General features: G+C 46.9%; 1 protein-coding gene across 3 annotated transcripts in view; it reads left to right on the forward strand.

The window, feature by feature from the left end:
• Positions 1 to 14,473, forward strand: part of aopep (aminopeptidase O (putative)) — an 89,537-nt gene that overhangs the window by 11,914 nt on the left and 63,150 nt on the right. For all 3 annotated transcript variants that reach the window (XR_009710011.1, XM_061260423.1, XM_061260422.1), the window contains 2 exons: positions 10,111 to 10,300; positions 12,608 to 12,705. Coding sequence is in view for 2 of the 3 variants with exons in the window: in XM_061260423.1 (XP_061116407.1) it covers positions 10,111 to 10,300; positions 12,608 to 12,705 (288 nt within the window). In the remaining variant the exon portion in view is untranslated. The remainder of the gene's footprint in view (positions 1 to 10,110; positions 10,301 to 12,607; positions 12,706 to 14,473) is intronic.

A 14,473-nucleotide genomic window follows, 5' to 3' on the forward strand; every position in this document is an offset into this window, starting at 1 on the left:
TGCACAGAAGAGGCCGTTTTAGCTCCTTCATCTCGCCTCTCCTCGCCGGATAACGTCACCCAGAAACCGGGGCCCGTCGGCATTCCGCCGTGATCTACCACCACCGAGCTTCAAGGGCGGGTTTCGAAAGCCCTCGTCAGTAAGAGGCGCCCCGAATACGTTACCGACCGCAAGCCAGTTGAAAAGCAGGCACAGTTTGAACGGTCCCCTGGTACTCCAGCTCCGTACATCTGGTCCCCTAATTATCCCGCCCTCTCCGTCGGATTGGCTATGCCATCCCTCGCAGTCCCTGCCCACTTTTCTTCCACGTGTCGTCGTTAAAAAAAAGAACCGAATTCTTAATGAATCTAGCTTTTGAAATTAACGTATGATCAAGAAACAAAAATATGCCACGGTGCCTAGTTTATTTTTGGGCTTTTGCAGCAAATTATCTGTGAGCAGTACTTTGATATTATGATGAAAGTGGGTCAAGATTTCCATTTCTGCTGTGTCGTTTGGTCATGCGGGAAACATTAAGTTACAGAACAAAGAGCCAACATCCTGCATAACTTTACTGGCATTTAGCAGAAACGACTTACAACATCGCCTCGTCAACTAGCTTATTGAACATTAGACTGAGTCATACAGTTGCACAAGAACACAGCTATTGAGTTGACAGTAGACTGCATTCTGTAAACATGAAACTGCATCACAAAAACTGTGTTCTTCTGTAACTGCTCACGTGACCCTCATCTGGACCTCCTGCTTAAATATACTACCTCACTGTAACCTGTCCAACCCATTGGTTATCATGAATTTCTTAACACATTTCTGTTATATCCTTCTACCGTTGCACCTTGCCGGCTAGCGGAGGATTGGCTCCCCCGCTCTATAGTCAGGTTCCTCCAGAGATCCTTCCTGATGGTCTTTCTCCCCACTGGAGAGACTTGTACCTCACTTGCTATTTTGGTGTTTCAGGTCTGGTGTTTGTCTTTCTGTTACTCTGTAAAGGGTCTTGGTGACAGTCTTCCGTAAAAAGCGTGATACAAATGAATCTGAATTGAATTGAATTGAATATTACAGCTGCTAGCTTATCAGGACTGATGGAAGCCCTGCTGGACAGAAGCAGTCAGAGTGGCATTATCTCTGCGATGTTGAGAAAACGTCTCTTTAATTCCTCTTTTCCATCCTCTTCTTTACATCGCATTGCATTTTATTTACAGTAGCAGATGCTTTTATCCAAAACGACATACAAAGCAGTGCATATCAAGGTCATACTACAAACAACCAAACACGTCAGATAAGGTACAATTGATATATCATTGGTTGTAAGGACATCCATATACACCTACTTATTCATGTGGTTATCTAATCAGCCAATTGTGTGGCAGCAGTGCAGTGCATATGACCATGCAGATATGGGTCAGGAGCTTCAGTTAATGTTCACTGAATCAACATTCAGGGGAAAATGTGATCTAAGCGACTTTGACCGTTGAATGATTGTTGGTGCCAGACTTGGTGGTTTGAGTATCTCAGGAACTGCTTAACGCCTGGGAGTTTTACGCACACTAGTCTGTAGAGTTTACAAAGAATGGTGCGAAAAACTAAAAACATCCAATGAGCAGCAGTTCTGCAGGCCGAAAAATCTTGTTAATGAGAGTCGTCAGAGGAGAATGGCCAGACTGGTTGAAGCTGATAGGAAGGTGACAGTAACACAAATAACCACATTAAAACTGTGTTATGCAGAAGAGCATCTCTGAACACACAACTCACCAAACCTGTAAGTGGATAGGCTACAGCAGCAGAGGACTAAATAAGTCTAAAGAACAAGTTTAATAAATACCGAATTAAGTGCTCACTGAGTGTATGTCCAGTACACAAGGTGGATAGGCCAAGTTTGTAACTAGCATACCAAGACAACTACAACTTGAGCAACTACAGTATCGAGACAAATACAAATTCAAGTCCTAGATTAAGGTATGAAATACAAGCGGGTAACGATAGACAGGTGAAAAACAAGTGACAATAGATTAAGGGACTCCCACAAAAGAGTTAAGGTACAACGTGAAGAGATAAGTCTTCAGACTGCGGTGGAAAATGGGCAGTGAGTGAGCAGTTCTTATGGGGATGGGGAGGTCATTCCACCAATGGGGACCTAGGGTGGAGAAGTTCCGCAGTCGGGACAAGCGAGAGCCGTTCACGCCGCTGGCAGGATGAGCAAGCCGGCCTGTGGCAGCAGAGCGGAGTGGTCTGTACTTCTTCGAGAACATGGACGATTCTCGATAACTGAACACCTGCGGCCGAACTTGAGACTGGAGGTTCCAGTCTAGGTGCAATCATGTCTAAGCCATAAAAGTTTCGTCGAGTTTGTTGTTCAAATTCGGCCAAGCCTCGGGGGCTAAAATAGAAACTTTTACCACTTTTCTACCGGCGCGGGCTCTCAGTAAGCCTACGTTTGGCAGGGTTGGGTTTCTGAACGAACAGACAGGCAGGGCGATCTGCGGTAGAGATGTCTGCGTCTGGTTTTATCACGGCTTCTGCGTCTCTGGAAGCTGGAACAAGAGAAACCACAGTCTGGGCTCAGAGAACTCCGGCCGGCATCGGGATGCAGATACGCTCTTTTTTTTTCTTCCCAAAATTGCTTTATTTTTCTCTGGATGTCGGGTTAGCTCGATCGTGTCAGAAAGAACATTCTGAGAGTCGTTTCCCTCGCTGTCACCAGCGAACCCGAGATTGCATCTCGCATTTAAAAAAGGTGGTTTTCAAATACTGAACTGTTATGCGTTTTATGGCACTTATCAACACTTATGTGCTTTACGACTCGTGAAAGACCTTTGCATGGACCCTCCTCTTCCTCCAGTCGTTGACCCCAGAAGGCCTCGATTGCAACCCAAGTCTGTCTATCTTCGAACACATCCTCGTCAAGAGAAAAAAAGGTTTTTCTTCTGTAGCTCACAAGTCATTACTAGACTTCTTCTGGTTCTTTGTGGGAAAAAAAAAAAATGCCACCGAACTGGAGCTGGATATATCCAATTCCCTCCCCGTCGTTGGAATGTCCGAGTCTGTACGACCACAGCCGAACCGAGACATCCGCGGTTCTCCTCCGAGACGCATGGTGTCCGGCAGCTACTTCTTCTTGCGCTGCAGACTGCAGCTAAGCTCGCACAGAGCGGCATCACAAGAAGACGTTTGAGATGCAGTCTTCTGAGTGCCCGTTTTAGCCAGTGGGGAATGCTTAAAAGCGATGAAACGCAGATTCATATCCGACAGAATCCCATGCAGGCACCAATCGCCCTATGAAGCAGCCATCTACAGTGGGTCTGGATTTGATCCGAGGCTCGTGCGTGCACCACAGCACGGTGCCGTGACTGAAAGAGCCAACCGGCAGCCCCCTTCTTCAGATCAGCCTCCTCACTTTGCTGCAGTTCAGTCTTCCGGCCACCAGAGGGGGCTGATAGCTATGTGGTTGAATTATTACATATAGGTTCCACACTCCATGAGAAAGCCTAAGCTCCATTTGATTAGTTCACTTCTGCTTCTGCTTTTGCTTCAATAGGAGGATATTTCAGTTTGCTATAACCTTATTATTTGCTATAACCCTGTAGGAGGAACAAGGATGACTAACACTTTGAGAAGCAAGATACAGAAATCGCAGGCAGCAGAATTGAAAAATGGTGGTTCTGCGGGAGTAATTGCCAGGGCAAGCGGGATTTTCCCATGGGATACTGGCTGAGTGACACTGGGCCTTTACTGAGAGCTCAGGGTTGGAAAGCTAGCTTGTTTTGATCAGAGATTCTTTAGATCCTCCAGATGTGTAGCTCCATATTCCTACAATGAAAAGTGCTCTCACTCTCCTACTGGAACTTTCTAATTCGATGCATCTTTTGAAAGTTCATTAAGAGGAATGATCAACAGTACAATTACAGATCTTCTGGACTGTGATCCGATACCGTGACGTCCTGTTACCAACCGGAACCTCCTGTAGAATAGTAGGACTGTGGAAGCTGATTATCTGGTGAATCTATAGAATCTGTATCTGCCACACAGGAACTATTCCAAAGTTGTGAAAGAAATTAAATGGAGTGATGATGTCATAATTATTCTTTCAATGGTGATCCCGGCTGGACCTAAACCGGCATGTATTATTATTATTAGTATTATGAGCTCCTGTCTCAGTTCCCAGTTACCACAGTAACAACCCCCCCCCTTGATCCTGCCCCCAGTGCAGAACATGTGGATAGTGTTAATCATTTGCGGAGCTGGAAAGATCCGCCAGAAGCTTCTGGAAAGTCTACAGCGAGCCCCTGTGTGCGCGGGCCCCCGCGATGGCGTTGCGATATCTTTTGATATTTATTTTCAGAATGTGATGTTTGTGGGAGCTGCGCGTCCTGCCCTAAAATGGCCAGGCATTTGGATTGGCCCGGAGCACCGTCCTCACCATGGGAACGCGGAGCCACATAATTCCGGCGTGGCCAGGCAGGAATGACTGAGCTTTGAAGTCAGCGGATTTAAAGAGAGGGTGGGAGGAGTCTGTTTGAGACGGGCCCTGTGTGAGTTTGAGATAAACTCCCCACCCGCCAGACTCCCGCTGCTCAAATTAGGAGCCAGTTCCTTATCTACGCTCCTGGGCCTGTTCCTCCTGGTCAACATGACCTCACTTCCAAGAGTCCTGCATGGAGTCGGAATACCAGTGCAGTGTGGAATTGGAATACCAGTGTAGTGCAGTGTGGAATTGGAATACCAGTGTAGTGCAGTGTGGAATTGGAATACCAGTGTAGTGCAGTGTGGAATTGGAATACCAGTGTAGTGCAGTGTGGAATTGGAATACCAGTTTAGTGCAGTGTGGAATTGGAATACCAGTGTAGTGCAGTGTGGAATTGGAATACCAGTGTAGTGCAGTGTGGAATTGGAATACCAGTTTAGTGCAGTGTGGAATTGGAATACCAGTGTAGTGCAGTGTAGAATTGGAATCCTGATGTAGTGCGGTACGGAATCGAATATCAGTGCAGTGCCATTTGGAATGGGAATATCAGGGTCATTGCCACGTGGAGACATAATGCCAGTATGGTTCAGTGTGCATAGTTCAATGCAGTGCAGTTCACCATTGAGGCCTGTGCATTGCAATGCAGTGTATTGTGAAGACCAGTGCACTGTCGAGTCTGAATCCCAGTGAAAAGCAGTGCATTCTGGGTTTTGCGGTGCTGTAGGCTGGTGTGGGTCGGTCTTCTCGTATAAGGCCTTCCACAGGAGAAAACAGCCAGTGAAAGGCGGTCTTTGTGTTGCACAGGAACAAATAACAAACCACTTTTGTTTGGGACGCCACAGACGATGATTAATTCAGGAATGGAAAAAAAATAAACTGCTAAAACTAACTTTGGAGAAAGGCTGAAAAAACAGGCCCGTCCTCACTCGCCCCCATCTGCACGTGCTCTCCTGCCAAACAGAAACGGTTAAGAAACTAGTCAGTCTCAACAAGCATTTTAATCATTTTCACAATCTTATTAGCTAGTGTTTTCTACTTGAGAGAAAAAATAAAAGCAAATTTAACTAAGATTAAACTAAGATTACAAGACAAAAAGACAGGCTTTTTTGCAGGGTATAACTGAAATTTGTATTCAAATGAGGTTTTCTTGGCCAGAAACATGAGGGGCAGTGTGCTTCTGGTCTTTCAAATACAATTTTCTTTGCTGGGAAATATTTAGCTTCTCGATGTACAGGAAATGAAACGCATTGTTTCCCTGTTTCCCACCCTGACAGGACCGATTCGGCCCCTTCCTAAACGAGCGGTGACGGACACTGCCTCACTTCTTCCACCGGCCTCCGTTCGCCCATTCTCTCTCTTTCTCTGCGTAATTCGGTTAACTCATTTCCCGGAAAAAATAATGTCAACACAAGAAAGGAGAGGGAGGTGAGGCTCCATGTTGCACAGGCCGCAGTGCTTTTAAATCTCGCGTGTTTGAATGTTGAGACAGCATAATTCTTATGACTCCCCCAGTCAGAATGCATTTTGTCTCTGCTTCCTGGATGATTTACAGTCCTGGACTACTCTAGTAGGAAGGGGAGGGGGGGGGGGATATAATGTCTCTCTCTTTCTCACTGTCCCAAACAGTGCTGAAAATCCTGGCTTTGCTTGGCAGGTTCACTGTTTATCTTGAGCAATTTCTTTTTTCCTCCTCCTCCTCCTTCTGGAGGCCATTTTACCCTGACCTCTGGGAAACATCAATATACACAAACAGATTTTTGGGGGGGGGGCGAAATGGGGCACCCCTTTATTTTCAAGGTTCACACAGATTGCTCGCTTTGAGAAGGCTGCAGCACCAACACCTCTTCCCACCAAATTCGGAACAAGGACCAATCAGGATGAAGAAGAGGAATACAGATATTAAGTTCTGCCCAGTAACCTGCTGAGGTGGGCGGGGCATGAGGGGAAACTAGTACAAACTTCTGTCCAATAGGGGTGGAGCCCTTGACCCCTGGCCATTTAGACCCACCCCCTTTGATACCTTGTCTTGCCATGGTGGTCTCTGTCTCTGGAGACTGGGGGCTCAGTCTGGTGAAGTCTCCTCTACTGTATGGCACACAACCGCCAACCAGCAGCTTCTACACTGCAGTGCCAAAAAACCAGGCCCTTAAAAACAGCTTCCAGCTTACTCAACAATAGGTGTGAATAGGCCACACATCTACTCCTGATGAAAACTGTGTAGAAAGTGGCTGGGATTGGTGGGTGGCAGGGTATTCACGATTACAATCAGCCACCTATAGGGATCAGTGTATCAATAATTTATATCCTGCTATACCTGCTGTACCAAAAGGTCCTGGTCTGTGGAGTGGGTAGGATAGAGAACTTTGATTGGCACATTTTGCACTCCCTGAAAAAACTATGAAAAATACTGAAAAAAGTATAAACACTTTCAGTCACTAGGGTTGTACCCTAGAGGATCATAACATTTCCCCCCTAGCCAGCAATGCATAATTCATTTGTACTTTTTTTGCTTCTAAAAGGTACTAATTAGTGCCAAATAGAACATTATGGTATTTTTAGGGTGCATTTGGGAAATTTATCTTGAGGAACAAAAATGCACTTCCACTGTATCTTTATTTCTGAGAGTGTGAGTGATCGTGTCATAATATGTCCTCCTGCGAAGTTGCGGATTGGAGGATTTGAAGGTGCCTGTTGGGCCCATCAGCAGAAAATTCAGCTACAGCATTACTAGCCCTCTTTCCTCTCTGCTTCTTACCTACGAACCAAATTACAGCACATGCAAAACCATAAACAAATAACACAGCCAATGATCAGTGCAAAACAAATAGCATGACCAATCGGTGGTCATGTTATTGGTTTTGCGTGTGCTAAAAGGTTTAGCACATGCTAATGGTCTTGGTAAATCAGGAATCACATGTGAAACATAGTGTAAACGTTTGAACAGTACGTTGTGAAACATAGTGTAAAGGTTTGAACAGTATGTTGTGAAACATAGTGTAAAAGTTTGAACAGTATGTTGTAAAATATAGTCTAAAGGTTTGAACAGTATGTTGTGAAACAGTATAAGGTTTGAACAGTATGTTGTAAAACATGGTATAAAGGGTTGAAGTGTATGTTGTAAAACATGGTATAAAGGTTTGAACAGTATGTTGTGAAACATAGTATAAAGGTTTGAACAGTACTTGGTAAAGCACTTTCAGAAGGCATACCAAGTATTGTTTGGCTGGAACAGTCAGGGGGGACAGCATTCAATGTATCTAGTTAGCGTATAGCATCTGTTGGGATTTGTAGAGAACATTTTCTTTCCTGTTTGCCTGCCGCTGTATTGACCTTGTGCTGTTGTACGTACCTCGGTACTCAGTGAAAAATAAAACGGCTAAAGCTGAATTTCAGAGAACGCCCTCGATTTGCCTTCAGGCTTGAGCGAGGAAGTGTTTCTCTTACATCTGTCCCCCATCGCAAAGTGCCGGGAACAACTGGAGTTTGCATCCATTCCTGGAGTCTAAACGAACACTTCTGAGCTTCCCGCAGCTCCTGTGTGTGTGTCCGTGGTGCGTGACTGTTTGAGTGTTTGAGTGTTTGAGTGTGTGAGTGTGTGAGTGTGTGAGTGTGTGAGTGTGTGAGTGTTTGAGTGTTTGAGTGTTTGAGTGTGTGAGTGTGTGAGTGTGTGAGTGTGTGAGTGTGTGAGTGTGTGAGTGTGTGAGTGTGTGAGTGTGTGAGTGTTTGAGTGTTTGAGTGTTTGAGTGTGTGAGTGTTTGAGTGTGTGAGTGTGTGAGTGTGTGAGTGTTTGAGTGTTTGAGTGTGTGAGTGTGTTAGTGTGAGTGTGTTTGAGTGTGAGTGTGAGTGTGAGTGAGAAAGAAAGTATGTGTGTGGTGTGTATGTATATGTCTGTGTGTGGTTTGTGTGTGCATGTGTGTGCAAGTACATGTACTTGACTACACATATGCGTAATGTCTGTGCACATATGTGCGTGCATTTGGCCACACCTCTCACACACATTCTCTGCGAACGAGATGGATCCCGTATACCCGCCATGGCGGGATGGGGTCATCGCGGAAGCTTCCGGAAAGACCCAGATCGGTCCGGATGTTAGTCCGTACTCACCGTTTCCTCCGGTTACATATCTGTGGCTGCCGATGGACAGCATGGCTCTTGGCCACGGCGTGGGGAACCTGTGGAGCGCGATGCGTTTACCATCGCCGGGGGGAAGAACCAGGAAGGGCGCGGGAGCCAGCTGAGTGACCCGAGACAGAAGGCCGGCAAACGGGAGCCATTTTCCTGCGGGTTACTTTTATCCTCAAATAACCTATTTAAGCTGAAAGGTTGTACAAATAAGTACTTAAGTATTTACTCCTTTTTTTTCCTGCACATTTGCTAGCTATTACGCTGGAATGTATAGGCTGGGGAGCAGAAAACCTGCGGGTGGCTGGGCTGTGTTTTTCTTTTCCCTGCCTCGATAAGACCCGAGCTCGTTCGCGGCTAGCTTTGCTGCGGTTTTATCGACACTTAACCTTTCTCTACGGTCGTGGAACAAGAACAAAAAAGGAGACCGAGCCTTGCGGAGAACGTAAGTGGGCATACCAGACGAACGCCGGCCTCATGGCAACGAGCCTAGAGGTCTTATTTTAAGAAAAGTCTCGTCTGACCAAAGAAGCGCTCCTCCTGGGTTCTTCCACGAGAAACGGGCCCACAGAAGGTGGTTTTTGTGTGCCTTCAGGAGCAGCATTTTGGAAGAGGCACGTTTCTTGTGTGTTTTTGGGCGGGGGCGAGGGTTTGGTGTTGTGAACGCACGCTCCAGGAATGTTGGGAAAAGGGCGTGGCCCACCCCTGTGCACGCCTCGTTCATTCGCGGGCGGTTTTCTCCAAAGCCTGTTTACCACGGCTACAAATAATCTGGGATGCGTTTTCGTCCGCCCTAATGATAGGGTTCCGCTGAATAAACCCTTTGAAGTCCGTGCAGGGTGGCGGCCGTGTGTGTGTGTGTGTGTGTGTGTGTGTGTGTGTGTGTGTGTGTGTTGTCGTTGTGGGTAGCCTCTCAATCTGGAGAAGGTGCTGTCGTGGATGTTACTATGTACTATCCTTTAGATTCTGAACCCAAAACATTACAAACATACACCTTCTCATGGATACAGCACTAGAAAAACTCCTACAAATGTCACCAGAAGGGATATAAGAGTTGACTATCTGGTCTGTCTGTTGTAATATGGTGGTGATGTCATCCTTATGGCTGTTCTGTGTGCTGTACATTCACTGTTTTTGTATAAACTTAGCAATGAATCAAGTTTACAGCATGTGTGAAAGTCTTTCAAGTTTGTTGGCAATGAAATTTAACGCATCCCTGACATGAAATAAAGCTTGGGGCCCTACACTGTCCCTGTTTAACTGTGTCGCAATTAAAGAACTAAAATGTGTGTCCGTGTGTGTGTGTGGTGTGAATGTGGTGTGTGTGTGTGTGTGCGTACTGTATGTGTGTGTGTGTGTGTGTGTGTGTGTGCGGGTGCATGGTGTGTGTATGATGTGTACTGTATGTGTGTGTGTGTGTGTGTGTGGTGTATACGTGTGTATGAGTGTGGTGTGTGTGTACTGTATGTGCGTGTGTACGTGTGTGCATTGTGTGTGTGCGTGTGTGTTCCTCTCTCTCTCCTCAGCCCACACACAGTGTTCCTCTCTCAGAGTGTGTTGTCAGGAGACAGTGAGCTCTGTGGCGCCAGGCTGTGCCATGAAATTGCCCACGCTTGGTTCGGCCTGGCCATCGGAGCGCGTGATTGGACGGAGGAGTGGATCAGCGAAGGCTTTGCCACCTACCTGGAGGATGTGCTCTGGGCCCGGGTAAAACAGGTACTGACTGCCCTGTCAGTCACTGACCAAAACCCTAAAATCCTCTCAGTCACTGACCAAAACCCTAAAATCCTCTCAGTCACTGACCAAAACACCTAAATTCTTTCAGTCACTGATTAAAACCCCTAAAATCCTCTCAGTCACTGATTAAAACCCCTAAATCCTCTCAGTCACTGACCAAAACCTTAAAATCCTCTCAGTCACTGAGTTAAACTCAGAAATCACTTCTCTCACCAACTAAAACCCTGAAGTTCTCTTTCTCACTGCCCAAAACTCAGAAATCCTCTCTCTCACTGACCAAAAACCCTAAAATCTGTTCCTCAGAACCATGCAAAGGAAAGGTGTCAGCATGTTTTTTTTTTTTCATCAAGGCGCTGATGAGACGTTATTGATCTCAGTGACCCGGCAGTTCAGGCACGCCTTCATCACACACATTCACATTATACACAGGTGTATGGCCTTCGCCAAAAACAAGTCTTCCTACAACAGATGCTCAACCTCGAGAGGAGCAGAGAGGAACAGAACAGAAAGGAGCAGAGAGGAACAGAGAGGAACAGCGAGGAGCAGAGAGGAACAGCGAGGAGCAGAGAGGAACACAGAGGAACAGAGAGGAACAGAGAGGAACAGCGAGGAGCAGAGAGGAACAGCGAGGAGCAGAGAGGAACACAGAGGAACAGAGAGGAACAGAGAGGAACAGAAAGGAACAGAGGAGCAGAGAGGAACAGAAGAACACAGAGGAACAGAGAGGAGTGGAGAGGAACAGCGAGGAGCAGAGAGGAGTTGAGAGGAACAGTGAGGAACAGAGAGGAGCAGAGAGGAACAGAGAGGAGCAGCGAGGAGCAGAGAGGAACAGAAAGGAACAGCGAGGAGCAGAGAGGAGTTGAGAGGAACAGTGAGGAACAGAGAGGAGCAGAGAGGAACACAGAGGAATAGAGAGGAACACAGAGGAACAGAGAGGAACGGAGAGGAGCGGAGGGGAGCGCGCACCGGAGGAACGGCCTCAGGGGACCGCACCTGCACAGTGCGGTGGTTAGCGCTGCTACACCTGGAGAGCTGGCTGAGGTGAAACTTCAAGGCTAATTAGCTCCTATCGCTCCATCTCTGGCACCCGGCCGGCTCCTGAAGTGGGGGCAGGCCTGCTGTAAACCTCCGGGCCGTGACGTACGGCGCTTCAGAGACGCTGTCGGATGAGGCCGTTAAGAACGATGCCGCCAGATTAATTACCCACCGCCGATATTGCTGTTGCTGAAAGGGTGGAGTCCCGGGCATGATTCTGGTAATTACGTTTTGAAATTCCACGTCTCGTTTGCCAGAAAGGAGAGATTAAGACGTCTTTTCACACAGAAGGAACCCGCCTCGTACAGCGGTGGTGTTTGGGTCCAGGGGAGTATCTTATTTGTTCCTCTCTGTGGTGTTTATGTGTGTTTTTTGGAAGCTGAAAGGACCTTTGAATTGAGAACAGCCTCTGTGCTAATGGTCGCAGAAAACAGAAAGGGTCTCTTCGCTTCTCGGATGAGTGAGAAAAGTACTCTTGTGAGTGACAAATAATTAGTTTTTTGTTTTTATTTTCTTTATTTTCATTTTTTGATGGATTGCTTTTCGGACAGACCCCGGCTTTCTTTACGCCAAAACAGAAACATCCGAACTGCCAACGAAAACTAGCTTGTAGAACTAGCGTGGAAAAAATAACATGGAAAACTAGCACGGAAAACTGAGTGGGACTGCTCCCAGTGTGGTCAGTTGTGAGAGAGGGAGGTAGAGAGAAAGGGATGAAAAGGAGGGTGAGAGACAGAGAAGGGGTGGGGGAAAGGTCTAGTTGCGGGCATGTGGCTGAATTGACTGATTCCAGCTGACAGAAAAGCCTTCTTAGGCTGAGTCAGTACATTGAATAAATACATTTTTTTCATTCAAATTAAAGCTCAAATTCAAAGCTCTACCCCATCCAACTATTTTAGGCTAACTCTCACTCCTCCTCTCTTTCCCCCTCTCACTCCTCCTCTCTTTCTCCCTCTCACTCCTCCTCTCTTTCTCCCTCTCACTCCCCTTCATCTATCTCACTCCATCCCCCACGGGTGACGGGTGGCAGTTGAATCTCTCTCCCTATCTATCTCTCTTTCTCTCTCTCTCTTAGAAAGCAGGGGATGAGGGGTGGCAGTTGAATCTCTCTCTCTCTCTCAGAAAGCAGGGGATGAGGGGTGACAGTTGAATCTCTCTCAGAAAGCAGGGGATGAGGGGTGGCAGTTGAATCTCTCTCTCTCAGAAAGCAGGGGATGAGGGGTGGCAGTTGAATCTCTTTCTCTCTCTCAGAAAGCAGGGGATGAGGGATGGAAGTTGAAAGCTCTGTTGCGCTGGCGGAGGCTGAGGGATGAGCTGCACACCACAGAAGAAGAGCTGCAGATCCTCAGGTCCGTCCGTCCATCTGTCTGTGCCTCTCTCTCCATCCCCCATTCTCTCTAGCCTTCTGTCCGTCTGTCTGTCCCCCCTGTACGTCTGTCTTTATGTCTCTTACTCTGTATCCATCTGTTCTCTTCTCCGTCTGGCTCTGTGTCTTCCTGTTTTCCTTGTCCTCTGTCCATCTTCACCTTGTGTCAGCGTGTCTGTCCGTGTGTGTGTAGTCCCCTGGCTTTCACTCAGCTTACCTGTCTGGCTGTCCGTTTGATGTCTGTATTTGAGTGACACACACACACACACACACACACACACACACACACACATACACATACACATACAGACACACTCACACACATACACATACAGACACACACACTCTCACACACACACACACACACACACATACAGACACACACACTCACACACACACACACACACACACACACTCATACAGACACGCACACGCACACACTCACACGCACATATACGCTCACACACACACACACACACGCACATATACGCACACATACATACACACACACACGCACATATATGCTCACACACAGGCACACACATACACACACACACACTCTCACACACACACACACACACACACACACACACACACACTCATACAGACACACACACGCACAGTTGCGAATGACCCAGCTACACCTGTCAGGGTGCGAGGTCAGAACACTGACGTTAAACACGCTTCTAGGTCTCTTATCAGGTCACCCCATAATATTCCGTAACCATGGCAATTGCTCCCAGTCTTTTTAGGGTTCCCCAGCGATGGCCCTGTGACCTCATCCCTCACGCCCCCCCCTGTACCACCATGTTTAGCTCACTTCTGCTCTTCCACATTTACTCTGCCGTCCGTAATGTGTCCCGACAGGGGCACGCGGTCACTGCGTCTGACTCAAACCCGGAGAGCAAACGTACGTTATAGCTCTGAACATGAACGATGTACGGCGGGGCACTGGAAGTGTGTCACGCTGTGAGAGCAGCTCTGTAGTGTCACACGCGGAACAGGAGCGTGGTGTCATCCCTGTGAATCTTTCATTAGATCCACACACTGCATACGCCGTTAAAAACAGAGTTTATCTCACCGTGCCCTTTCATCGGTAGCTGGTGAGGAAGGGTAACCTTGTGCCGTGTGCAACTTTTGTGCACTGGCGTGTGTGCGAGAGACAAAAAGCGAGAGGTAGAAAGTGTGATAGAGAGAGAGAGATTATAAGTACCAATATTATTATTCATTGTTGTTCATTGTTGTTCATTGTTTCACATGTTACTTGCCATGCTTTGGCAATACAAGTGTACATTTTGTCATGCCAATAAAGCACTTTAAATTGAGAAAATGTAAAGAATTGAGAGAAAGAGAGTCGTGTGAAACTTAAGAACATAAGAAAAGGGATGATGAGAACAGGCCATTCAGTCCAGATTTGCGCATCATTTAAAAAAAAATTGGTCCACATGGGAATATTTGCATGCTGATGTGTATGTGCGTGAGAGAGAGACAGAGACACAAAGAATGAGGGAGAGGGACAGAGAGAGAAAGAAACCAGGTCTGGTTTTTAAGAGTGTAATTAAAATGTTGCAACGTACTCTTGTGAAATACTGAAGTGCTGTCAGATTACCCTCATTGTGATGGGTGATTCACTGCTGGGCTTAAGCAGCCAGTACTGTCAGAGAATGAGAGACACCACAGAGCAATGTCCAGTGTGTGTGTGTGTGTGTGTGTGTGTGTGTGTGTGTGTGTGTGTGTGTGTGTGTGTGTGT

The sequence above is a fragment of the Conger conger genome, chromosome 11 (genome assembly GCF_963514075.1).
Source record: "Conger conger chromosome 11, fConCon1.1, whole genome shotgun sequence".
Taxonomy (NCBI): domain Eukaryota; kingdom Metazoa; phylum Chordata; class Actinopteri; order Anguilliformes; family Congridae; genus Conger; species Conger conger.